Source organism: Diabrotica virgifera, chromosome 7, assembly GCF_917563875.1.
Source record: "Diabrotica virgifera virgifera chromosome 7, PGI_DIABVI_V3a".
NCBI lineage: Eukaryota > Metazoa > Arthropoda > Insecta > Coleoptera > Chrysomelidae > Diabrotica > Diabrotica virgifera.
The window spans coordinates 230,902,564-230,930,219 of record NC_065449.1 but is presented as its reverse complement, the minus strand read 5'-3'; the positions used below and the strand labels follow the sequence as shown (position 1 = coordinate 230,930,219).

At 32.8% G+C, this 27,656-nt stretch overlaps 1 protein-coding gene across 4 annotated transcripts in view; it reads left to right on the top strand.

Moving 5' to 3' along the window:
• Nucleotides 1-27,656, top strand: part of LOC114344042 (calcium/calmodulin-dependent protein kinase type II alpha chain) — a 712,828-nt gene that overhangs the window by 230,131 nt on the left and 455,041 nt on the right. For all 4 annotated transcript variants that reach the window (XM_050655404.1, XM_050655405.1, XM_050655403.1 and 1 more), the window contains exon 3: nucleotides 5,852-5,911. In XM_050655404.1, the coding sequence (XP_050511361.1) occupies nucleotides 5,852-5,911 (60 nt within the window). The remainder of the gene's footprint in view (nucleotides 1-5,851; nucleotides 5,912-27,656) is intronic.

Genomic DNA, 27,656 nt, shown 5'->3' with positions numbered 1-27,656 from the left:
GCGTTTCTTTAAGGGGATGGGTACGTATTTTCTGCTGCAATGCTATTCAAATGGGAATTCATTTTTTTCGAATCCTGAGAAAACTAATAAGTGTTTTTGAAAAATTTAAACGCAGAATGAAAGATTACGTTATTAGCGAGGGCCAAAAGTCCCTGAGAACTTCTATAATGTTTATTTTAATAAGATACAGGGGTCAAAAACTAAAAGAAAATCTAGTGTGATTTAATTTCAAATATCTCATTCAAAATAAAGTTTCTATTTATTCTAAGGGACTTTCGGCCCTCGGTAATAATTTAGTCTTTCATTCTCCGTTTAAATTTTTCAAAACTATTTATTAGTTTTTTCAGGATTCAAAAAAAATGAACACAATGCCCGTGGTAATATTTTCTAAATCTATCTTTGTCTTACAACGCACTCAGTCGAATACAATATTGTCAGTATATTGTCAGTCAGACAGTGACAATTTTAAATATTTGACATGGCATCGGGAATATTTTGAGTTGTTGATTAAATAATAGTGATACATCGTGTATTTGATAAATAATTGATTTAAGTCGTGAACTTAATAAAAAGTTATTTATTTTATATTAATTGTGGAAGATCTAAGCAGATAATACATCAGGATAATTGTTCTGTGATCCAAGTATTTTGTTGTTAAAGATGTTCAACATTGTAAGCGTTCCATAGTAACAATATATTATTAAAAAATCACTTTAACACTTTTCCTCTTTTCTCGATTGAATATTAGTTTTTGTTGTACATATAAATTATTACAATCACTGAATACACAGTTAGTGAAAAAATTATCACATTTATTAACTGAATTAATAATTTGCAATTATACAAATAACAGTTATCCAAGAACATTCAAAAGCCAAGTTAATGATGACATTGTCAAATAGAATGACATTCTAGTAATGTTTACATATCCATACCAGTGTGAATTTTACTACACGTAATTTGCCGTGTCAAGACAGAAAAAGTAGGAATAGCCATAAAATATTTGCGAATTATGTACCGATAGCCTTAACGAATGTTCATTTTGTTCATTGAATTTTTTCAATTTTTTAACGAATGCGTGAGATTTTTGTATATTTAATCTGCATAACAGTTTTTTTCGAATAATCCTTTGAGATTGATTTTTTTTTATTTTTTGCTTTTTGGTTGATTTTTTTATAATATTTTTAATTTTAGTCACTCGTAACTAAAAAAAAGCGTTTCTTAAAAATTTTTTTTCATATTTTTTTTTATTTTTTATTTTTAGTCTTACACTTTTCAAACATTAAAATATATCGTCATGTTTAGGTATTATTAAAATATATGTATAAAACATATGATGTACAAATATGAAAAGTAGTCAGAATTGGCAAAAAATTTGAAACTTTATTGTTTATTTATGAAGCATAACTTAAACAATTAACGTAAAAAGTGAAATTATGTGTAGTTCAAATAATTAGCTACAATCTGTAAAAGTTTCAAGTTTCTTCATAGTAAAAAACAAGAGAATTTTAGCATTTTCCATTAAAATTGTTTTTTTTATTTAAGTAAACAATTAATAAACATCAAAAAAATTTTATTGACTATTTTAGTTACGTTAAGGTAGAGTTAACGTCTAAAGATTTGACGCAAACGATTTAACTAAAGAAAAGCGTTTAATAAGAGACAGATTATATTTTATTTCGGTTGAGAGATGATCAATCATACCCATACCCTACGTACGTTTGAGTCTTCCCAGACCTCATCAGAAGGTCTCTGATGGTATGATCTTTGAATCTGAATCTAAACCAAACTAAGCCGTCTATTTAAGCCAAATTATAAAAATAATTGAAATGAAACATAAGCTGCCTTTCATTTTCCCAGTTTACTCATATTGTGAGTAAACGGAAGCAACTTTCATCGAAATTTTTCCTAGACGAGTAGACGGAATGTGACTATATTGTAGAGTTCTATTCGTCTCCTTTATTCGTCGTCTCCTTTCCTTATAAATTGTAAAAGACAGAGATAAATGATCTATCCAGAAATTGGTTCCACGAGAGGTTTCAGATTTACGGATCTGGGACTTTTCATTTCTTTAAACATTCTTTTATTATTTTCTTCTGAAACAACAAATGCAAATAGTTGCAAATTTAGCCTAAATGTGTTGTGTTGAACCAGGTTCTGAGGTTCTTTAATCAGGATGTTCTTCCTGGACCTCGCTTTCCAAATACTTTTCTTTGCCGGATGCCGGATGACTTGTATGAGACTTCCAATGCTTAGAATTTTCTGCAAATATCTTCGTTCAAGTTCCAAGATTAAACACCATAAAAAAGAACAGAAAAGAGATAGCATCGCAGCATTCTTACTTTAATTCCAAGAGAGTGGTTGTGGCTCGTGAGGAAGGAACCCATTCGGTTAAAGTTGGATCTAGCTTTTCCGATGCGCGCTCTTATCTCTTGGTAATTGGACTATTTTTCATTTCTGGAGTCAAACCGTCACAAGAGAATTTTATAAAACTCTTCGTCACAGTGGCAATTGCAAACTCCTCCGATACATCTAAAGGTGGGAAACTATCAATATAATGTAAATTTATAGGATTCTGTAAAATATGGTTTTGCTTGTTTTCGATTCAGAGAGATGCACAATCGCTGGACAGCTGTTTCCACCATTTCAGGCTTCCTCAACAGCGCTAGCGTGCAGTCCTCTGCATTGAAAAACAGCTCAACCATCTATTTAAGGGGTTGGGACGCGATCTTTAATCAGATTTGAGTACTAGGAAGTTTCTTTCTGTGCTTTTCCTAGACGAATGAAAAAGGATGCATATAGTGGAGTCCTTTTTGTTTTCTATATTCGTCGTCTGCGGTCTCATAAATTGAAAAAGTCGCAGATTAAGGATGTACCAGAAAGAACTTTCAACACGAAAAGTTTCAGATTTAAATAACTATTTACCATTTTAATTTTATTATAGTGGTGAATTCTACATCTCAGACTTTTCAATTTGTTATAGGTTTCTATTGACAATTTACCACCTCTACTAGTTTCATCTCTTTTTTTCTCACAACGTATTATGTTTCCCATCTTTTGCGTTATTCTACCGCTTTTTAGATATTAAACAGAGTTGGAGAGATTACGCAACCCTGTCTGACACCGGCTTCTGTTCTAAAATAATTTGAATGTGTGTTATTCATTTTTACTATGCACTTATTAGTTTCGTAAAAAACATCTTATTAGCTCAATTGTAAGTGGTGGGGTGTTCTCACTTTTCCTAGTATTGACCACAGAGGCCGTTTTACTTTATTGAAGGCTTTTGTGTAGTCAATAAAGCACATGAAATAGGGGTATTAAATTCGCGAGCCTTTTCACTTAACTGCCTGGCATTCAGGTTATGTTCTCTTTTGTACCTTTTCTTGGGACTAAATCAGTTTGTTGCTCTATTCCGCTCGGTAATAGCTAATATGCACTATGATATAACTAAAATCACAATAAAGATGCACTATGCTTTGTTTCTAAACCAAGAGGAGTAAATTAAAATGACAGATTCACATCCAAGAAAGTCACTAGAAAAATCACCAAATATATCTTCTTTTGGTTGATCATATCGGTTCATTCGATGGTAATCAATAAATATTATATTATACTAATACGTCGCTAAATAATTTTAAAACCAACTGTTTTTATATAAAACGGGACTAAAAATCTAAAAATTAAAGGAATAACGCGGAAAACACAAAAATGGTTGATATGGGCCATTCCACGAACATACGCCTGTTTTGGATTACTTCGACAACGAATATTTTACTGTGCAACATAAGAAGTACGAAAGTAAATGGCGCTAATTATTATTCCAATAAACAACAATGTAATTTGCAATTTACTTTCGTTCTTCTTATTTTGCACAGTTAAATATTCGTTGTCGAAGTAATCCAAAACAGGCGTATGTTCGTGGAATAGGGTATTTAACCTAACTTATGAAATGCCAATAGTGTCAAAATTTAATAAATGTCATTAGGTACTGTCACAATTTCATAACAGTGGAATAAACTTACGTGAGGTTGGACCAATTACAAACAAGCATTACGGCTCGGTAAATTTGAATTACTCCTCCTGGTTTAAAAACAGACCATAGAAAAAAACAAACTAAGACATGTTAAATTTAAAGGAGCATTCCCGAATTATGATTTACGATGTATAAACTTTTTAAATCATAATTTGGGATTTACAATGAATATACATAATAATGAAAGATGAAAGATCTCTCCGATGAGATTCCAATAAGAATCGAAATTGAGCTGGATTGCACTCCGTATTCTAATTGAATATAAGATTGTTTTGCCCTCGCATTGCAACTGAATAAAAATGGTATATATTTTTATATTATACGTAATAATATATTGTAAATTATGATTTGTGAGTGCTCCTCACAACGTTCAAAGTGTTTTGGTTTATTTATTTCTATTAGTGCATCTTTATTGTGATTGTAGTACATATAAGTAAATATTAATATATTAACATTTTGAAGGTTTCGAGGCCATCCTTATTGATTAGTTCCCCGTGTTCTATATCCAGTTATTGGTTTAAATTTTGATATTTATGAAATATTTAGCAGAAATTTGAAATATTTTCAACACCGTGGTATGTTGATATTAATATATGAGAACCTAGCACATTTGTGAACTCCAATATCGATCCCTTTCCCTCTACTACCACTAATGTAACCTCTAGTTTGCAGGTATTGACTCTGATTACACTGTGTAGTCTATAATCAAACCTTACATTATCATAAAGCTATTTACTAGTGACCTAATTTACTGATTGCATATAATACGAACGTCTTAGAACAATCGCAAACGAGGCTTTTAATGGAAATTGAAAGGAATATGTATAATTTTGAGCTAAAATTGTATATTTGAAATACTCGAATGTTAACTAAGCAATATAAAAATTTATTCTTGTTGTGTTTGTTTATAGACACCTAAACTAACTGACTAGATTCGGCGATAGAACCTAAATTTATAAGTGCAAAAGAGAATGTATACAAAATAAACAACAATATAATTTTTTGTACTTTTGTACTTTTTAATTTATTGTATAACTTAACACTTATAAAGTTGATAATGTCGGGTTGCTTACAACTTTACAAAACTGTCTCAGCGATATTAACTAATTGATTTCTGTCTATTTACATTTTCGCTGTAAATGTAAATATATACTGTACTATACCTGTGATTACAGTACACATTACATATTATGTGTTTGATTTGAATTTAGTTCATTTTGAAAATATGCTATTAGGCAAAGATATATCTTTGCCATTGATGTGTGTCTTTATGCCACACTATAATAAACATCTTTTGTATACTGTCCAATATCAAACATTCATTATTTACATCCAAAATTGGACAGTATATTTTTATCACCCCGTACATCATATTAACCAATTTGTGATCATATTTAAACATGTGCGGGATATTTCATTTGTTTTTTTGTCGTAATTTATAAACTATATTTTGGCAATAAACATTAATTTAGCTGACTAATTAACATTGTTGTCGTGTGGCTTGACACCAATACTAAGTGCCACCGCTGAGAAAGTATACTCATTTAGAATCATTCTCAAGAATCAACTCAAGCTGTCAAAATGTAACTTCAAATAGAGTCTTCAACAGTCTTCAACTAAACGCGTACCGGTAACAAGTCAGTATTCAAAGTTCTCCCGGGGTAAAATACCCTAGTGTCGGTTCTATCAATAAATACTTTTATCGCTATTGGTGTTTCCATTCTATCTGAACAACGTTCTCCACTGAGCCCTAGGGATTATACATATACATTTTCTACTAAATGTAATTAAAATTAATGCGTTGAATATTTTTTCTAGATTTTCAAAAATTGGAAAGGGAGGCAAGGATATGTAGGAAACTTCAGCATCCAAATATAGGTAAGTAAATCAAAATTCTCGATTAATATAACTTGCATAATCACACGCATACTAAACGTTACCTCTATCTCATCAATCATCAGCTTTTTTGATAGCTATACATCATTCTGTTTTGACACACACTACTATAATAATGAATGTCATAGTCAGAGCAAATTTTAATGTATTTTTTTGTCTTTAATTGTAAATATAGTTACCAATCCCGAGGTTCTCAAGCATTTAGGTAATCGTTCTTTTTTTATTATTTGATTGTTTTTTCATTATTCACGTTAGATATACATGCCTTGCATGATGTTAGAGGTTCACAATTTTTTCTAAGCTTCTTTATAGTTGATATGTAATGAGTAATGACGATATTAAGGTATACTCAAACAAATTGTTAAACAGTATATTGAGAATAGTTGTTTATATTCTCGTAATTATGTACGCCTATAGGTATTTACCTTTAGATTGTATATATGTAGATACAATAAGATGTCTTAGATCGGGAAATCAAACACTTTTATCGATGGAACCAACTTTAAGGTGACAATCTAAATCCGGGCCTTCTAAAATTTGCAAGGTAAACGAACGATAAACGAAGCAGACTAGGGGATTCTAAGATTGCATTCCACAACAAGGGAATTTATCTATACTAAATTTACAATCAAGACGCAGTAGAAATAAACAAACCAAGACATGATAAATGCTACTAGGAACACTCCCGAATCATAATTTACAATGTATATATGTTACAGTTTAAGTTGATTATCCAGTTGGAGTTGACTCCAACTAGTTGGAGTCAACTCTAACGGCTGGTTTCAGTAAAAGTTGATTATAAATATAAAATGAAGATTTATATTCAACATTTACTAGTAAAAGTAGACTCCAACTAGGAAAAGTATACTCTTCCCAATGCCATTTAGTAAAAGTTGATTCTGATACACACACAGCCGATTCTAGAAATTAAATGTTACTGAATATGTTCAAATTAGTCTAGGCTGTATCGTCGCCCCTGTTAGGTAAATTACTCCGATTCGAATTTTTTGCACAAACTTACTCAAAAAGAGGTCCTTATAACAAATCTACTGGGTGCCAGGCAGTACCTTGATCGATAAATTGTTTTTTAAACAATTTTTTTAGACAAATTCACAAAAATAATTTTTTCACTTCGAACAATTTTTTTTTAGATCATTTGGGTTATTCTGAGCAAAAAAAGGTATTTTGTGATTTTTCTCTAAAATTGATTGTTGTCGAGTTATACGCGATTTAAAATTTGAAAAATGCGAAAATAGCCATTTTCAAGGCTTAATAACTCAGTTAAAATCCATTATTATGAAAGTCAGAAAGGGACCAAATCAAAGTTTATAGCCCCCTCTACAAGATCCAGCAGAAATTTTTGTCACTATTTTATTACTAAGCTTTATCTTTAATTATTAACAATGAGCGCTAAGTGCGCATTAGGCGGCCGTCAATGGTGAGTGCTAAAGAGATGCACCATTCCAGCCATCCAATGGTGAATCTCACTCGCACTCACATTGACGGCGCCTCAATACACGGTTAGCGCTCATTGTTGGTAATTAAAAATAATATCTTATTAATGAAATAATGACAAAAATTTCTTCAGGATCTTATAGAGGTAGCTTTAATCTTTGATTTTTTTAGTTTCTGACTTTCATAATATATAACATCGTATGGCATTTTTGCCTTTCGGACAGTTCCGGTGCCAATTACATCTTTAACCCTGTTTCAAGTAACTAGTGTCGATGTACACTAGCCCAGGGGGACCGACTGCTTAACGTGCTCTCCGAGGCACGGTGAGACGGCTCGTGTCATTATTGAAAATGAAAATGGTTTGTCTTTAGCAGGGCTCGAACCCACGTGCGTATGAGGCCAGCGATTATGCCGTTACTCCACGGCCGCTCGCTCGACTTTCACAATAATTATCTTTAACCGAGTTATTAAACCTTGAAAATGGTTATTTTGGCGTTTTTCAAATTTTAAATCACTAATAACTCGACAACAGTCAATTTTAGAGAAAAAAGGCCCAACGGATCTAAAAATTTGTATAAAGTGAAAAAACTATGTATTTTTGCGAATTTGTTTAAAATCATTGTTTATCGCCAAACTTCACTAAAATCATTCATTATTGTACTCATTTGCCCTCATTTTCGGCAGTAAAATAACACTTTGTTGTATTGAAAGAAGAATGTTACTTTACCTGCCGCGATAATTAATCAAATTAACCGAGATTGAATGTAAGTGGTCAATGGCAGCAATCGATTATTTATTTGAGTGAAATTAAAATTTATTTACTTTAATTATTAAAAATATTGTACAAAATTTATCGTTTTATTAATAAAATTTATGTCAAAAAGTAAAATTCTGTAGTGTTTCGCAATTATATTCATACAAAATAAATCAAAACTTTACAGATTTAGTAATTAGGTAGGTATACAATATTGATAACTATCGATTAAACATCAAAACCGGCCATCATGCAAAAGTCATCTGTCATTACTCTCATTACTGTCATACGAATTTTTGATTTCGTCTAAAATTAAAAAAATTTCCTCAAAGTTGTAAGTAAGTGTTAATGTTTTTTATGATTCCCGATAAAATTTTGTACGCACCACCTCAATACTCTTTATCGAACGCGTCTGTTCCTCTGCTCGTAATATCAGACTCGTTCGATAAAGAGTCTTTACTGACTGACTTTACTGAAATTGGTTAAACAATTTTTCGACCGCGGTACCGCGTGACATCCTGTGTATTTGTTATAAGGATTGTTATACGGATGTATTTCTTTGAGTAAGTTTGTACAAAAAATCGAATCAGAATAATTTACCTAACGGGGGCGACGTTACAGACTATACTAATAAGTAGTTGAAACGATCAAAACAAAGAAACGCACACTCATCAAAAATGTACTATTCTCGTATAATCAACATTTACTGAATCGATCCAGGAAGAGTCAACTTTAACTAGTAAAAGTTGATTTAAATTTTTAAAATCAACTTTTACTGCTCGTTTCAGTTGGAGTTGACTCCAACTAGTTGGAGTCAACTCTAACTGAGAATCAACTTGAACTGTAACATATACATTGTAAATCCCAAATCATGATTCTCAAAGTTTATACATGGTCAATTATGATTCGGGAGTGCTCCTAGTAGCATTTAACGTGTCTTGATTTGTTTATTTCTACTGCATCTTGATTGTACATTTAGTGTAGGTAAAATTCCATTGAATCTTGATTCCGTGTACTCGTAATAGGAGTAATACTAAGAGAAAATGAATGAGAGTTAATATTTCATTCTGTTTCAGAGGCAAGCACCATCCTCTTACCTACATTTCACCCTATTGAGACCTTCAGAGAGGCCTATCGTCTGCTCTGAATCAAAACGAAAAGCAACTGTCTTAGTAAGCAAAATTATACAAAATGAGATGTCTTTAGATCTGAAAATCTAAAACATCTATCGTTGGAATCAACTTTCTGGTTACAACCTAAACCCGTGCCTACTAATAGTTCAGTCATTGAAGCGTAAAATAGGTTTTACCTCCGAAATTTTTTACTATGAACCGATTTACATAAGATTTTGGAAATAGGCTTATCTTACCCTTAACTTCAAAAGTGATATTGACCCGAACTCCGTTTTTTATTTTTAAGGGGTGAAAACAACCCCTTAATTGAAAAATTGATATTGAGCCATTTTATCGCCAGAAAACGTGTTTAATAATAAAGAGTGACATTGTAAAGTGTTTTCTAACACAATAACCTCATGGTAAATTCATTTTCATCCCCTTGAAAAGCGTACAACCCTTGCAAACAACCCCTAAATCGGAAAAATTTACAAAAAATTAATTGATATCAATTATAGATGATATTTTACGTTCTTTATCTTAATTATCACATTGTTAACCCCCTTTCAACCCTTAAAACCAACCCGTAAATAGAAAAAATTTACAAAAAATTAATTTGGTTTGACAAGATGACTTAAATATAGAGTAAATAATATTTTACGTTCTCTATCTTAATTATTTAATTGTTAACCCCTTTCAACCCTTAAAATCAACCCCTGGATTAAAAATTGGCATAAAAACTGGATAAAAACCTGGGTAAGAGGATGGTAGTTGCCTCTGTAACAGAAGGAAATATTATTGTCTTTCATTTTTTCATTGTAATAATGTTACATAAATAGAAAACGAAAAATTCTACTAATACTACTAATTCTACAGTATACATTCTACAAGGATTTTGTATAGCGCCTAAACATTTAAATTAAATATTTTTTATAAAAGACAATAACAAAATGAAAGTGAATAAATCAAGGCGTATGATACCGTAAACTGTAGACCATTAAGCATGATAAAAAGAGGAGTCAAAGAAGTTAAGAAATAATTCGGATAATTAAGATGTAAGGAAGAAACAGTGTTACCAGGAAAATAAAATATTGTTCTGAAGCTATTTCCTTATGGCATTTTTATAATTTATTATTAAAATGGGAAATAAGCCACAATTAAATTGAAAAAAATAATTTTATTAACGTTTCGACGCACAAATCGGGTGTCGTTGTCAAAATACAAAATACTACTAAATTAAACAAAAATGTTGTTGCTTAGTAAAAAATTCTTCTAATAATTAATTTAATCTGACTCATTTATATCGGCAATTCAGACATATATTATACATTTTAAAGTGTGACTTTACAGACTTTAAAATGATATTGCCAATATTTATGAGTTGCGTTCCTGGGACGACTTTACTGAAAGAGAGTTCATTTTTTTTCCTGGTTTTCCCTCGTGATTTACTATGATTTACTATCTCTAACGCGAGAATTTTACTGTCATAGTTGCATTTGGTTGTCTTTTTAAAGACAGATCACATGCTATGATTTTTTTGTGGCGGATATTCTTGAGTTGGGGTTGATTTCATGTAATCGAATGACATATCTTTCAGTAAAGTCGTCCCAGAAACGCAACTCACAAATATTGGCAATATCATTTTAAAGTCTTCTACTTTAAAATATATTATAAAGTATAATATATGTCTGAATTGCCGATATAAATGAGTCAGAATAAATAAATTATTAGAAGAATTTTTTACTAAGCAACAACATTTTTGTTTAATTTAGTAGTATTTTGTATTTTGACAACGACACCCGATTTGGACGTCGAAACTTAATAAAATTATTTTTTTCAATTTAATTGTGGCTTATTTCCCATCTAAATAGTTAATTAGAAAATAAAATAGTACTTACCCCAAAATAAATTGGAAGAAATTCAACAGAGCATGCAAGCTTGCGTTTATTATATTTTATTATTAATATATACTTCTTGATGTCGTTTTAATCTGTGATACCACATTGTGATTTAATTCCTCACAATTTATATATTGATTTTTGCACAATGCATATGTGACACAATGGTTTTATGATTTATGTTTTTTAACACAAACGTTTTATATTAATTTTTGTACAAATATTTACTCTACTGTATTGATGTTAAAATATATTTTATTTACATCAAGACACAGACAGAAGAAGTTCGATATCTTAATCTTAATATCATCATCACCACCCACGCGCCCACACCGCCAGAGCGATGATGAACGTTATCCGTTTTATCCTCCGTGGTCATCTTATTTCCAGATTTGGTAATGTTTAATAGACTCCGCTGTCCCCAGATTTATTATTATGTGACTATTTCCTGTGGATATACCTTAGGGCTTGTGTATACAAGCACAAGCCATGAACTTTGGACGATTTGAATGTGGCAATTCTACTCAATGATGCGTAGAAGTCGCAAAGTTATGAGAACGATGTTGAAGAGAGTCTACGCGAAGATGCAAGAAGGTCTCCAAATGCATCGTTAAAAACGGTCACCACATGACTGCACTTCTTCTTTGGCATGATAACCCTAGATGGGTCTTTGCCTGTCTGGCTATGTCCTTCCATTCGTATCTCTCTTGTGCACTTCTTCTCCATTGTATTATACAGGGTGTTTCATTAATAATTGTCCATATAGTAACTGGGGAGACCTTAGCACAAAATACGAAGATTTAACCTAAAACACTTAAATAAAATGTGGTTCCTTACTGAGTTGCAGGGTGTTTTATCTAAAAATTTAAAAATTATTTTTGCTCAGCATTTTGAAACTATTCAACGTATCCTTTTCATACTTGGCAGAAAGTGCGACTACTATACACCCTACGTAATTATGATAAACAAACGTTTCTAGCTACTATTAGAGGCGTACGACAGAGGATAGTGATTGGTTGACCCTTCTCAAATTCTACTTCTCAAATTAATTTTTATATTCTCCAATACTTTCTACATAAATAATATACTCTTCATTGGTAACGATAAAGTCATTTTCGAGATAATAAAAGTTAAATATGAAACGACACAGATATTTTGATTAATTTATGATATGATTCATATGATTAAAATTTAAAAATTGTTGTTGTTTATTTTGGTTTATATGACTGCGGACACTAAATCCATTCGCCAAATTTAAAAATTATTTGTATTATTTAAATAATATACTCTTCATTCGTAACGATAAAATGATTAGTTTTCGAGATATTTGAAATTAAAAATGAAGCGACACAATATGTTAATCAAAATAACCGTGTCGTTTCATTTTTAACTTCAAAGATCTCGAAAACTAATGACTTTATCGTTACGAATGAAGAGTATATTATTTTCATAGAACATATTGGAAAATCCAAAAATTTAACTAAAATAGCAATTCCGCCAGTCGCGTAGAATTTGGAAAGGGTCAACCATTCACTTTCCCCCGTCGTACGCCTTGGTAATAGACAGAAACGTTTGTTTAACATAATTTAGTAGTTTGTACAGTACCTATACCTCCTGTCAAGTATGAAAAGGATACGTCGAATAGTTTTAAAATGCTGAGCAAAAATAGTTTTTAAATTTTTAGATAAAACACCCTATAACTCAGTAAGTAACCATATTTTATTTAAGTGTTTTAGGTTAAATTTTCGTATTTTGTGCTAAGGTTTCCCCAGTTACTATATGGACAATAATTAATGAAACACCCTGTATGCATGGTTTTCAGGTCGTCTTTCACGTCATCCAACCAACACGTTCTGGGCCTTCCTTCTTTTCTATTTCCATTGTAATATTTTCTTTGCTGTTTTTGTTCGCTGCAATATTTAATGAAATGTCCTGAGACGGCCCTGCCTGCGTGCATATATGGCTTATTAGCGACATATTCATTTTTTAGTTAGTCTGTTTGTTGTCTTCAAAGAGTTCACACATGTCTTAGTAATAAAAATATATACAGTCCACTTAGTCAGCAGTTTTATTCATTGGGAACACAAGGTTGCACGTGGGCATCCTAACCATTGGTCCATTCGAGACAGATCAAATTTCACTATAGTGCCGATGTAAATTGGTCAAGGGAGCAGTTAAATTAGATTACACTAAGACATACATCGTCAACGTGGTGACGGTGACGTAATAAGTGAATAGTTTTCGTTCAAAATTGGGTGAAGTCAACAAGTGGGACTCAAGACGGTTAAGTGTTTTGCTTTACAAGTTCAACGGACGGAAAACAAAGATCATAAAGACGGCAGTTGGAATAAGCGGATCAGGTTTCAGCTAATAGCGGCATGGTATACGACGATAATAAAATTAACAGTGGGTGAGCCAATATCCTATTTATATTTTCCTTAATTTCATTCGAAAAAAACAGCATAATTTGGTCTGTGTTTATTGCATGTTATTCATTTGTCATAGGTAGTAAATTTTGATTTTAATTTTATTTCCGGGTTTATAATTGGAGAATTTAATTTTGATAATACATTTGGTTAATTATTTAATAATTATTGGTTTTAATAAATTATTTTTGGTTTATAATGGGTGATCTAACAGATTTAGTTGCTAGAAGGGGTGTAATTAAAGGTCAATTAAGCCGGTTTGAAACATTTATAGATAATATAAGGGACAATCAATTGCAATTCATAGAATTACGTCTTCGCAAATCGAAATGTGAAGAAAATTGTGATAAATTTGCAGACATTCAGTCAAAAATTGAAATGTTAGACAGTTCAGGGAAACAATTAGATGAAAGGGTTAGTTTCGAAGATGAGTATATTAGGATTATTGCGTTGGCTGAGGGTAAATTACAAAATTCATACGATGGTTCTAAAAATGCGGGTATTAGCAAAAACACGGAAAATCGGGCTCCACCGGAAAGAGGAGCATTAGTAAAAAATACGGATAATCGGGCTCCAACGGAAAGAGGAGCAGTGGTAAAAAATACGGATAATCGGGCTCAAACGGAAAGGCGGAATCATAGGGTAGAAGGCTGTACTATGCCAGGTTGCAGTGCTTGTGGTCGGAAACATAATGTTCTGTTACATATTTCAGGGAATTTCGGTAGAAATATTTCGGATTCGGTAAATACAAATGTGGCTAGTCGCGGGACACCACAAACGGATAATAATACGGTGCCTGTTTTTTCGGGAACAGGTTACGAAATACGGTTTACGGGAAATACGGTTACGGAAAATACGGTTACGGAAAATACGGTTACGGAAAATGAGGTTACGGAACATACGACTGCAGGAAATGCGGTTACGGGAAATGTGGATACGGGAACCCGGGTTAATAATAATAATACGGCAAATAATACGGTAAATTGGATTAACTCGGGTAATAATAATGATAGGGAAGACACTGATAAAACGGCAGATAATACGGGAACTCAAGTTAATAATAACAATACGGCAAATAATACGGCAAATCGGATTAACTCGAGTAATAATAATATTAGGGAAAGCACTGTTAACAAAGTGGATAATTTGGGAAATATTTATAACGAAAATTCGAAGGCTCAAGGGAATACAGAAGGTACGCGTACTTGTGAACAGGATATTGTTCACAGTTACAAATCGGTGAGGATATCGGAAAATACGGATTCAAGGGAGATTTTATTATCTACGGAACAGTTACAAATAATGGAAAAATCGGGAAAATTAAGTGACTGTAAAGCATTATTAGACGGTGCTTCAAAATCAAACTTTATGACTAAAGAATTATGGGAAAAGACAGGACTAAAGTCCTTTAAAGTAAATATACCGGTAAAAGGGATAGAGTACAATTGCACAAACATAAGGGATTCGGTTAACTTAACGGTGTGGTCTAAATGTAATAGTTTTCAAATGGATGGTTGTTTCTTAGCCATTGATAAAATTTCTGACGTTCTACCGTCACGCAGCATGGATTTAGTAAATACTTTTAAAATTTCGGAAAATATTACTCTAGCGGATACTGAGTTTTGGAAAACAAATAAAATAGGTTTGCTACTTGGAGCAACTGTATTTTGGTACTTACTTTGTATAGGGCGGTTCAAGGTGAATAAAGAGGGACCTTTTATTCAAAAAAACAAATTGGGTTTGATGGTATCGGGGCTAATACCAGGGGTTAATGACCAGCACAAAAAACAAAGTTGCAATTTTACGGAAAATAAAAATATTGAAGCACAATTAGAACGGTTTTGGAGCTTGGATGAATGTGAGGAAGCTACACCTCATACAACGGAAGAACGAAGATGTGAGGAATTATTTGAAAATTCTAGGGAAAGAAACTGGGAAGGCAGGTTTATTGTGAAATATCTATTTAAGGATAATGTGGATAAGTTGGGCCAATCTTATGACACGGCGTTAAAAAGATTTAGTCATTTGGAAGGGAAATTAGAAAGGAACGCCGTCATGAAGCAGCAATATAATGATTTTATGAAGGAATATATCCAGTTAGGGTACATGTTCAAGATTGAGAATGAGAATCAAGTCTCACATGCGGCTCATTATCTTTGTCACCACGGGGCGTTCAAGGATTCTTCTATCACTAAGAAATGTAGGGTTGTTTTTGACGGTTCTGCGGTTAGCGATTCGGGAATCTCGCTAAATGATACTTTAATGACGGGTAATAAATTACAGGATAATTTATTTAATATTTTGTTACGGTTTAGGGAACATGTTATAGTAATTGTTGCTGATATAGCTAAGATGTACCGGCAAATTTTGATTTATGATCCAAACGTGGAATTTCAGGGAATTCTATGGAGATTTTCAATGAAAACCGAAGTAGGAGTTTATAGGTTGAACATGGTCACCTACGGGTTAGCTTCATCTAGTTATTTAGCGGTTCGATGCTTATTACAGTTAGCTGGGGAAAATAAGGATAAATATCAAAGGGCAAGTGAAATTACACTTCGTGACTTTTATATGGATGATATAATAACGGATACAAACACGGTCGAAGAAGCTAGAAGGTTAAAAGGGGAAATAAGTAGTATTTTGGATTTAGGATGTCTTCCATTAAGAAAATGGAAGTCAAATCATCCAGGGGTTCTTAAGGATGAGTCTAATTCAGCAGGGGATGTAGAACATTATCTAGCGGAAGATGGGATTAATAAAACACTTGGATTATTATGGAATTCAAAGGAATATGTTTTGCATTTTAGAATCACGATTGCTACAAGAAAAGATGAGGTGTACAAGAGAGGCTTTCTATCGGTCGTAGCTCAAGTATTCGATCCACTGGACCTAGGTAGTCCAGTGATGATAAGGGAAAAATTAATAGTACAAGCATTATGGCAGATGAAATTGGGATGGGATGAATCATTACCTCAGGAACTAGACTCGTCCTGGAGCAGGTTCAAGGATAAAATAACGGCTCTGGAAGAATTAAAAATAAATCGAAAATTTTATTGGAAAAAATCAACGGATGTTAACGGTATGGATAATGTAAATTTCGTTTGTTCAAAATATAGGGTGTCTCCTTTGAAGTCTGCGTGTTTGGAAAGACTGGAGCTATGTGCTGCTCTTTTAGGAGCAAAATTGACTAAAGAGGTAATTAAATCTTTAAATATTAGGTTTACCAAGATAAGACTCTGGACGGCTTCCACGATAGCATTGCCATGGATACGGGGAGAACCATGCCAATGGAAAACTTTTATAGCGAATAGAGTAGGGGATATTCAACGGTTAACGGATAAAAATTCTTGGGGACATGTTAGGTCAGAGATAAATCCAGCGGATGTTTTATCAAGAGGGATAGAACCAGAGCAATCCAAGGATTTTAGATTGTGGTGGGATGGTCCTAATTTTTTAGGACTGCACGAAGAAATGTGGTTTGAAACAGAATCAGACGTTAAAGTAGAGGAGCTGCCAGAAATTAGAAAGACAAAATTGGTATTTTCTCCAATTGTGGTACAGGACATATTCGGTAAATATTCTGGTGTTAAACGGTTAAAAAATGTAATACGTTGGATATTTAGATTTTACAAAAATTCTAAATTAAAAAGGGAACAAAGGGTTTTAAGTAAGGTTCTCTCAAATGACGAACAAGAAACAGCTTTGAGACGACTAATAATATTATCGCAGAAACGGAGTTTTTATGAAGACTGGCAAGCTCTGAAAAATTCAAAAAAGGTTTTAAATTCAAGTAAAATAATATGTTTAAATCCATTCTTGGATGATTCGGGTATAATAAGGGTAGGAGAAAGAATACAGAATGCTGAGGTAACGTACGACCAAAGGCATCCGATTATACTTTCGAAATCACGTAAGTTAACTAGACTCATAATACAAAACGAACACTATCGGAATTTGCATGCGGGTGAGAAGACGTTATTAAATATTTTAAGATTAACTTATTGGCCTATATCGGGTAGGAGCGTGGTTCGGGATATATTACGTAAGTGCATAACGTGTTTTCGGGCAAAGCCATTGCATCTTAAACAAAAAATGGGAAATTTACCGGCTAGTCGCATAACTCCTAGTATTAAATCTTTTGAACGGTGTGGCATTGACTATGAAGGTCCATTTCATATAAGGGCTCATAAGCTTAAAGGGCAAAAAATTATTAAGGGGTATTTCTGTATTTTTGTTTGTTTGGTGACAAAGGGTCATTTGGAGTTGGTGAGTGACTTAACTACTCAGGGATTTTTGATTTGTTTTAAAAGATTTACACCCAGAAGGGGTTTACCACGGGATATATATTCGGATAATGGAAGTAACTTTGTAGGGGCTAACAACCACCTTCAGGATTTATTTAATTTTTTACGGGATAGGGTAAATCAGTGTACTTTTGCTAGATACTTATCTGAATTGTCTATTAACTGGCATTTTATACCAAGCTATTCTCCACATTTCGGTGGTTTATGGGAGGCAGCTGTTAAATCGGCAAAATATCATTTAAAAAGGGTTGTTGGGGACACTAGTCTCACCTATGATGAGTTGAATACGGTAATTGCGCAGACTGAAGCCTGCTTAAATTCCCGTCCTTTGACCCGTCTTTCTGAGGATCCTACTGATTTTAATGTTCTCACTCCTGGGCATTTTTTAATTGGCTGTCCATTGGTGGCGTTACCGCAAGAAAACATTCTACATCTGAATCCGGGTCGTATTCAAAGGTTCCAATTGGTAACGCAGATGATGCAAAATTTTTGGAGTAAATGGTCCAAGGGTTATCTGGCAAATTTGCAAGAAAGAAATAAATGGCGTTCTTCAGCTGACCAGATTAAACCCGGACAAATAGTAATTTTGGAGGAGAGTGGGGTACCACCCATGAAATGGCTTTGGCAAGGGTAATGGAGGTGCATCCTGGAAAAGACGGTATTGTGCGGGTAGTGACGCTCAAAACGAGTAAAATGGACACTGTATTAAACGTGCGGTGGCAAAAATTTGCGTGCTACCGATGGATAATTAGACATAGGGGAAAGAGAAACCTTCGTTTGTTTTAGGACATTATTTTTGGTTTTAGGTTATATTGTTGCATTGTTTTGTTGGTATAATAGGAGCTTTAGTTTTAGTTATCTTGAAAGACTGTGCTTTCAAGGAGGGGCGGCATGTTCGCTGCAATATTTAATGAAATGTCCTGAGACGGCCCTGCCTGCGTGCATATATGGCTTATTAGCGACATATTCATTTTTTAGTTAGTCTGTTTGTTGTCTTCAAAGAGTTCACACATGTCTTAGTAATAAAAATATATACAGTCCACTTAGTCAGCAGTTTTATTCATTGGGAACACAAGGTTGCACGTGGGCATCCTAACCAGTTTTTGCATCTTCTTATGTCTGAACAGGTCCCAGCCATAACAGACTTTTCACAAGTCTTAAAATATCATAACCTCCATTCAATTCTTTAACCTCGTCGTTTCTCGTGATTCTTCATGTACCGTCTTCCTCTTGCACTGGGCCATATACGTTTCTCAGTATCGTTCTTTTGAATGTCTTGAGTCGGGCTTCATCTTTTTTTGTCAGTACTCAAGTTTCACAATCATGTATTACTACGGGTCTAATCAATACGTGCATTAATTTCGCTACTTACGGAATTCTTCTAAGGAAACAGAGAGAAAGTTGCCATATTGATCGCCATCCTCAATAGAGGATGGCGATACTTAGGAGGAGGAGGAGGAATTCTTCTGATTGATTTTTGTGCCCAGATGTGTGAAGGCATCCACACGTTTAACGGTATAGTTCATTTTCCTCACTTAATTGTGATATAGTTATTTTCCTAACAAGTGAGGAAAGTTATACTTATCCGCACGCGATTGCAAGCAGTCAAGTGCCGAAAAGAGACTTTCCGCAAGAGTTAGGAACAATATTTTTTCTACCAGCGTTTAAAAAATGACCAAATCTTAATCAATTAATTTCATTAATATGAAAATACAGAAATTAATTCTTTGACAAGGTTGTCAAAACCAAACTTTCAATATAATTGGTTACCATGACGACGATCTTGGTTTCCACGACGACGATTCAAAGCCAATGTTATTGTCTACTGATTTGACTTTTGAATATTATGTCAAAATAATTTTATTTCATCGAAGTGTCGCGTTAATTTCATTAAAACAGGAACACAATAAGATACATTTGAAATAAAATAGTAAATAATAGCTAAATATTAGTTTATTGCATGTATTATAATTATTTTAAGGCCATATTAAAATTTCTAAATTCAGTGCGGAAAAGTAAAACTTCCCAAACTAAAACGCGTGCGGAAAAGTAGACTTTTTTGCACGCTCGTAGAAAAATTTTTTAATATGGCCTTAAAGTAATTATAATACATGCAATAAACTAATATTTAGATATTATTTACTAATTTATTTCAAATTTATCTTATTGTGTTTATGTTTTAATGAAATTAACGCGACAATTCGATGAAATAAAATTAATTTGACATAATATTCGAAAGTCAAATCCGTAGACAATAACATTGGTTTTGAATCGTCGTCATGGAAAACAAGATCGTTGTCATGGTAACCAATTATATTAGGTTTGTTCTAGCATCAGTTTCAAACGGTTTGAAACCATCAGCAAATAGTGGACCAGCGCGAGTAGAGGGGATAGCACTGGTGACTGTATTATGTTTTCTCACTGACCAACTGTTTGCTGACGGTTTCTGACTAGTTTGACTGTTTACTAGAACAAATGAAAGTTTGGTTTTGACAACCTTGTCAAATAATTAATTTGTGTATTTTCATATTAAGTCAATTAATTAATTAAGATTTGGTCATTTTTTAAACGCTCGTAGAAAAAATATTGTTCCTAACTCTTGCGGAAAGTTTCTTTTCCTACCGAACTCCGCTTCGCGTCGTTCGGCAAACTGCAATCGCGTGCGGAAAAGTATGACTTTCCGCACTAGTTAGGAAAATAACTAATTTTATTGTTAACCCAGATCCGTTAATATTTTTTTTAGTAAAAATGACCGATTTTGTGATTTTTTAAAAACCGTCCGATTTTTGTGCCGGACCCTGTATTATCATACTATCAGTCAAAGCATGAAAGACATTTATTAATTAATTATATTTATTATGACCAGTTAGTAATATTGTTATTTCATGCTAAATCCTTCAAAATTTGCATTATTTGAGCGGTAATCTTTTTATTTACAATCAAAGGCTGTCAGATAAAGCTCCCTTAAGCTCTTTAAATTTTGTGACATATACCGAGTTAAATTTTTTCCGAAGGTGAATCTAAACACAGGGGAAATATCTTGGCGGCTTATAAGGTTCTCAAAACCCGAGCAGCATAAACCGCAAAAGTTTTGTTCCTGTGGGAATAAAAAGCTCTTCTGCTTAAACTCCTCCAAGGATTTTGACTTCGTCACTTCGTCAAAGTGATGATTGATTAGAATTGATAGAAAAGTTTTTTTTAGAAGAAGTTAATATTGTTGATTGTCTCTTTTACGCTTTATGAACAATACCTCATATTTGGAGTTTTTAGCTTTATGAATTCAGATTATACAATACGTCAGTAATAATTAGAGCTCGGGAAATATGCAAAATGCAGATTAAGTGCATATTTGCATATTTTGGATAAATTTTATAAGTGCATATGCATTTATTAAAGTTGCATATTTTAAGATTTTTTTTACCTCAAGCAGAAAAGTTAACCACTAAGAAAACTAAACCACTCTTTGGTGACATCCTTAATCTCTGCCTTTTGCAATTTATAAGGCAAGGAGACGACCAATAAAGGATACGAAGGGGACTCTACAATATGCAGTCACATTTTGTTAGTGAAAAAATTTGTTATTGTTAAGTGATGTTGAGCCATATATGACTAAAGGTGGACAATATTTAAAATTATTTTTTTCAAATTTGTTACTTGTTTAGCACACGCTTTAAATAGAATAGCAGAAACTGTAAGGACAGACTTTTCCAATGGCCAATACCCTTGTATCAAATATAAAAAAATATTTTAAAAGCTCTTATGCGAATAGGTACAGGTATAGGCCTAAACATCACTTACCTAATGTGACTTGACCACCTGAACCTATGATAACTAGATTGAGAACATGGTTTAATTCTGTAAATTTCATAACCGATAATTTTGAGAGAATTAGAGACGTCATTTGTAGTTTAGATGTAGATAACTCAGGTGCTATAAAAAATGTGTGGATGTATTAAAAAACGTTATTAAAAAGTAATTTGACACATATCCAAACCAATTTTGTAAATATTGCTGAACCAATTACTAAATTCGAAAAGCGAAATATTATTTCATTAGACCAAAGTATTTAAATTATCAATTCATGAGGGCTATCAAGAGAAATGAGGGATATCAAGAAATAATTCAAATAAATAATATTATGAAGATGGGGAAATGTGAAGATAATTTAATTTTATAGATAGAACCCTCAATTGTTCAATATTTTAAGTTTTCTCCTGTACCTTCATGAGAAGTAGAAAAAAGTGATAGTCCTGTCGCCAGGGGGGGTACAACGGCCTCGTTAATTCAGATGGACTTAACCAAGTTTTTTTTATGTATTTTGACCCGTAGAACACGAATTTTTTGGGTAACAGTTGATCCGGATGTCGATAAGATTGTTATAGACCAAGAACTTGAGGAATCAAATAACAGCGATTTTTGGCAAAACAAAACAATATTTTGTATTTTTTGGGTCATTTTAAGCAAAAAATATTTCTACAAGTTTTTTAGTAGGATGCACAGTTTTCGAGATAAACGCGGTTGAACTTTCAAAAAATCGAAAAACTGCAATTTTTAAACCCGAATAACTTTTGATTAAAAAATAAAATAGCAATTCTGCTTAGCGCCTTTGAAAGTTCAAGTCATATTATGTCGGTTTTGATTATTTGCATTGCTAAAAATTTATTGTGTTATTGTTAAACAAAGCTACAAACAACTAGTGCGTGAGTGATGTTTCTATGATTTCTCATTTAAAATCGAACGAATAGGTAGAATAGGTACTAGTGCAATCAAGACTATTTCTACGTTACATGCGTTAAAACGCATGTAAAAGCACGGGAAACCGTACGTGTTTATAGCTTTGTTAAACAATAAAAAAATAAATTTTTACCAATGCAAATAATCAAAACCGATATAATTTGACTTAAACTTTCAAATGCGGTAAGCAGACTTGCTATTTTATTTTTTAATCAAAAGTTATTCGGGTTCAAAAATTGCAATTTTTCGATTTTTTTAAAGTTCAACCGCGTTTATCTCGAAAACTGTGCATCCTACGAAAAAACTTGTAGAAATATTTTTTACTTAAAATGGCCCAAAAAATACAAAATATTGTTTTGTTTTGCCAAAAATCGCTGTTATTTGATTCCTCAAGTTCTTGGTCTATAACAATCTTATCGACATCCGGATCAACTGTTACCCAAAAAATTCGTGTTCTACGGGTCAAAATACATAAAAAAAACTTGAGTAAGTCCATCTGAATTAACGAGGCCGTTGTACCCCCCCTGGCGACAGGACTATGATTTTTTTTGAAAAATGTGAATTTTTCCGTGTATAAACAATTATTGTCAGATACACCGCTCAGTTTTCCTGTAGAAAATTTAGGAAAAATATTTAATAATGTATCTATAGTTTTAATTGTAATAATAATATAATAAAGAATTATGATGATAAATATATATAAAGAATAAATGAATATAATGATGTAGGTAATAGAAATTTCAATAAATATTTTTTGTGACTTTAGCATAAAATAAATATTTTTTTTATTTAGCCTAAATGCCTCGACAGCTAAGACCATTAGCATAAAATATAGATATAATTAAATACCTTCAAAACAAGGATTTCTGCGTTTTGATTTGCATGCATTAAATGCATAAAAGCATATTTTAGTGCATATTTTAACTGTTTTCTGTGCATATTCGCATGCATATTTTGAGGTTTTTTAAGTGCATATTTCCTGAGCTCTAAATAATACATTCGGGTGCAAAAAAATCGATCCACTTAAAAATTTGGTCATTTTTAATGCTCGAATTTCCTAAACCTGTTGTCCGATTTAAGTGATTTTTTACCATGATATAGCATTCTTCATTAACAATATCGCTGTAATAATATTGTTGTTAGACAGGTAAACTGTCATTGTATACTGGGTGTACTAATCAAACTGTGTTTTTTCTCAAAGTTCGCATCACCCTGTGGACTATTCTAGCATTTATAAAATAATCAAATTAAAACTCAACTATAGCCTCAGGTCTTCTTAACATTTTGTTTTTTTTATTCATTCGCTTATGTTGGGTAATAAAAAATTTCGGACAGTTTATTTGTATTTTATTTAAAGATTAAATTAATTTTTACTTACTACTTTCCAAAATTTTTTATTAAAACAATACCAAAAATTAAAAAAAGATTAGAAAACACCAGGATTTGAACCGGAGACCTCTTGATCTCCAGCCCAACGCTCCACCACTGAGCTATACCCTTTTGTTTATAAGGGCTACAAGATTTCTCAGACACAGTGACAAACATACGAAGTGAATTATAAAATACGTTAATATTACTTATTATCTTATTCCCGAGGTAGACAATACAGAAAAATTATAATAATAGTTATTTATGATATAAATGTTAAAAGCACAATTTTAAGGCACGTATGTGAAAGATTCGCTTCGCTCATTCTGCAATTCACATGAGTGCCTTAAAAATGTACTTTTTAACACCTATAAAATACAATATTTTTTCTACAAACGTCTTATATATCAACAATTATAATTTATTCATTCTCAATTACAGGACAATACCTACAAAAACTTTTACTTGAATTTGACTGACATTCCACTTTTATATTTTTCTTGACATTACATCAAAACTGCCTATACTGTCAATACGTAAATCATAACAATGATAGAATTACATCTACTTTTATTTTTGTATATTCTAACAAATTTTAATAGTTTTTTTCTACAAACGTGTAAAAAATGCAATAATACAGTTTAAATTAAATTTAAAAAAACCTTTTAAACCACCTTTTTCAAATTGCGCAAGTTGTATTATTAATATTAATGTTAATAAATGAAATATAAATATTTTGACGTTTCACAATTTGACAATTCACTTTTAACTGCACTGCCTCAGTGCAATTTTTAACACGTTTATAGAAAAATATATTTAAAAACACTAATATATCCTTTCCACACCTTTTCTGGACTGATACATACATAAATTAAAACATTTAGTAACGGACTCCATACTGTCTGTGTGCGCATGCGCGCAGATTAATCAAATTTCACCCTCAATCGCGCCTAAAGAAGTATAACTTCAAAAAGTTACGTGCTTTAACAACTGGCCATGTTCGTCATCAGTACAGGGTGTTTCTAAATAAGTGCGACAAACTTTAAGGGGTAATTTTACATGAGAAAATAAAGACAGTTTGCTTTATAATCATATGTCCGCAAACGCTTCGTTTCCGAGATACGGGATGTTCAATTTTTTTTACAAACTGACGATTTATTTATTGCTTTAAAACCAGTTATGAAATGCAAATCAAATTTGGTGGGTTTTAAGACGTAGTTATTGCACATTTTTTGACATACAACGAAGAATTTAATATTCACCATTGGCGTGCATACGGGTAATATGATCGGTCATAATATGGGAAAAATTCGTTATTCGCTTGTAACTCCATTTTTTTTTTTAAACTAATCACTCTAAGCCGGTCAAACTTCTAGAACCTATTAATAATACATAAATAAAGAAGAACAGATAAGGTCAATGACTAATTTTAATTAGGGTGGTGATTAGGTGGTTGCTTTCGATCACTTTTTCGCTGAAAAAAAAATAGGGACTGACACTCTTTTCATTATAAGTCACTTAATTTTTGAGCTAGATACTTTTTTTATTTCTCGAGATAGATATTTTTCATCATCATCCAGCCTCAAAAGTCCACTGCTGAACATAGGCCTCCTCCCCTCGTTTCCAACCCCATCTATCCTGCGCCGCCCTCATCCAGTTTTTATTTACCTTTCTTAAGTCGTCAGTCCATCTTGTAGGCGGTCGACCGACGCTTCTCTTGTCTTCTCTTGGCCTCCATTCCAATAACCTCTTCGTCCATCGCCCATCTGTCATTCTGGCTACGTGTCCTGCCCATCTCCACTTCAACCTGGCTATCCTCTCGATGACGTCAGTCACCTTTGTTCTTCTCCTGATTTCTTCGTTTCTGATTTTGTTTCGCAGAGTTATTCCTAACATTGACCGCTCCATTCTTCTCTGCGTGACTCTTAGTTTGGTAGCCGAGGCTTTAGTTAAGGTAAGTGTTTCTGATCCGTACGTCAAGACTGGGAGGACGCACTGATCGAATACCTTTCTCTTTAGACATGTGGGTAACTCACTTTTAAAAGTTTCTCTCAGTTTTCCAAATGCTGCCCACCCAAGACCGATTCTTCTCTTCAGCTCATGAGTCTGGTTATCCCTGCCAATCGTAATTTCATGTCCCAGGTATTTATATCTATCTACGAGTTCTATTTCCTTCCCACCAATACTGATGTTCTGGTTGGGTACCAAATTTGTCATTATTTTTGTTTTTGAGATGTTTATATTTAAACCAACATTTTCTGTAGCTACAACGAGTTCTTGTACCATCTCTCTTGCCAGACCTAGATCCTCAGCTACTATGACTATATCATCGGCGAAACGTAAGTTGTTTAGGTATTCTCCATCTATTTTTATTCCCTTTGTCATCCAATCCAAACTCTTGAAAGCATGTTCTAAGACCGTATTAAAAAGTTTAGGTGACATTGGGTCTCCTTGTCTAACCCCCCGTTCTATTTTTATGCGATTACTGTTAGTATGTAATTTGACAGTGGTTGTTGCCTGTAAGTATATTTTGTGTAATAATTTTGTATACCTATAATCTAGCCTGCATTCTTTAAGCGCCTGTAATATTTTGCTAAGTTCAACTGTATCAAAGGCTTTATGAAAATCGATAAAAACTAGAACTAGGGGTTTATTGTATTCCACTACTTTCTCTATCAGGGTTTTTATACTTTGTAGATGGTCATTTGTTCCGTAATTTTTTCGGAATCCTGCCTGTTCTCTTGGTTGATAAGTCTCTAACTTTCTTTCCATTCTCTTAACTATTATTCGCGTAAATAACTTATATAAATGGCTGAGGAGGCTAATCGGTCTGTAATTCTCTAAATTGGCTTTGTCTCCTGCTTTGTGTAATAGAATCATAGTAGCGTTGTTCCAGTCTGTTGGAATATTGGCGTTGTGAAGGCAGATATTGAAAAGTTGTTTAATTTTTTCAAGTAGTATATTTCCTCCAATTTTTAGTGCTTCTGATACTATTCCATCTTCACCTGGGGTTCGATTATTTTTCATTTTCTTCAGAGCCTCTTTGATTTCTGATTTTGTTATATCGGGCATTAAATCCGATCCTTGATTTAATACTCCAGTTTTTACTGTAATTGGAGGTTGGGCATTGTCATCTTTTTTTCTTGATTTGTATAACTCTGTGTAGAACTCTTCGACTATTGTTAATATTTCATCTCTGTTTGTAGTTTCTTTTCCAGTTCTGTTTCTTAGTTTGTTGATTTCTATTTTTCCTTTTTGTACGCTTACGTTCTTCAAAACTTTCATGTTCTTATTTTGCTCTATTGCTTGTTTTGTTTTTTCTACATTGTAGTTTCTTATGTCTTTTCTTATTGACTTTGTGATAGTCTTATTTATTTGATTTAGCGCTTCTTTGCTGGAACTTGTATCTCCTTTCATCTGTCGTCTTAGTTCTATAAGGGTTTTAGTAGGTTGACTTAGTTTTTCATCTTTTTGGTTTGTTGGACAGTATTTAGTTTGAGCCTGTTGTATTGTGGTGATTATTTGCTTGTTCAGTATATTAATGTCTGTTGTTGTTGTATCTTTCAATGTATCATTAATATATTTTTCGAACTCCTGAATATTAGTTGGTTTTACCCATTTCTTTGGGTGTTTCTTATTTATCATTTTGAGTCTTTCCTTTTCGATCGATATC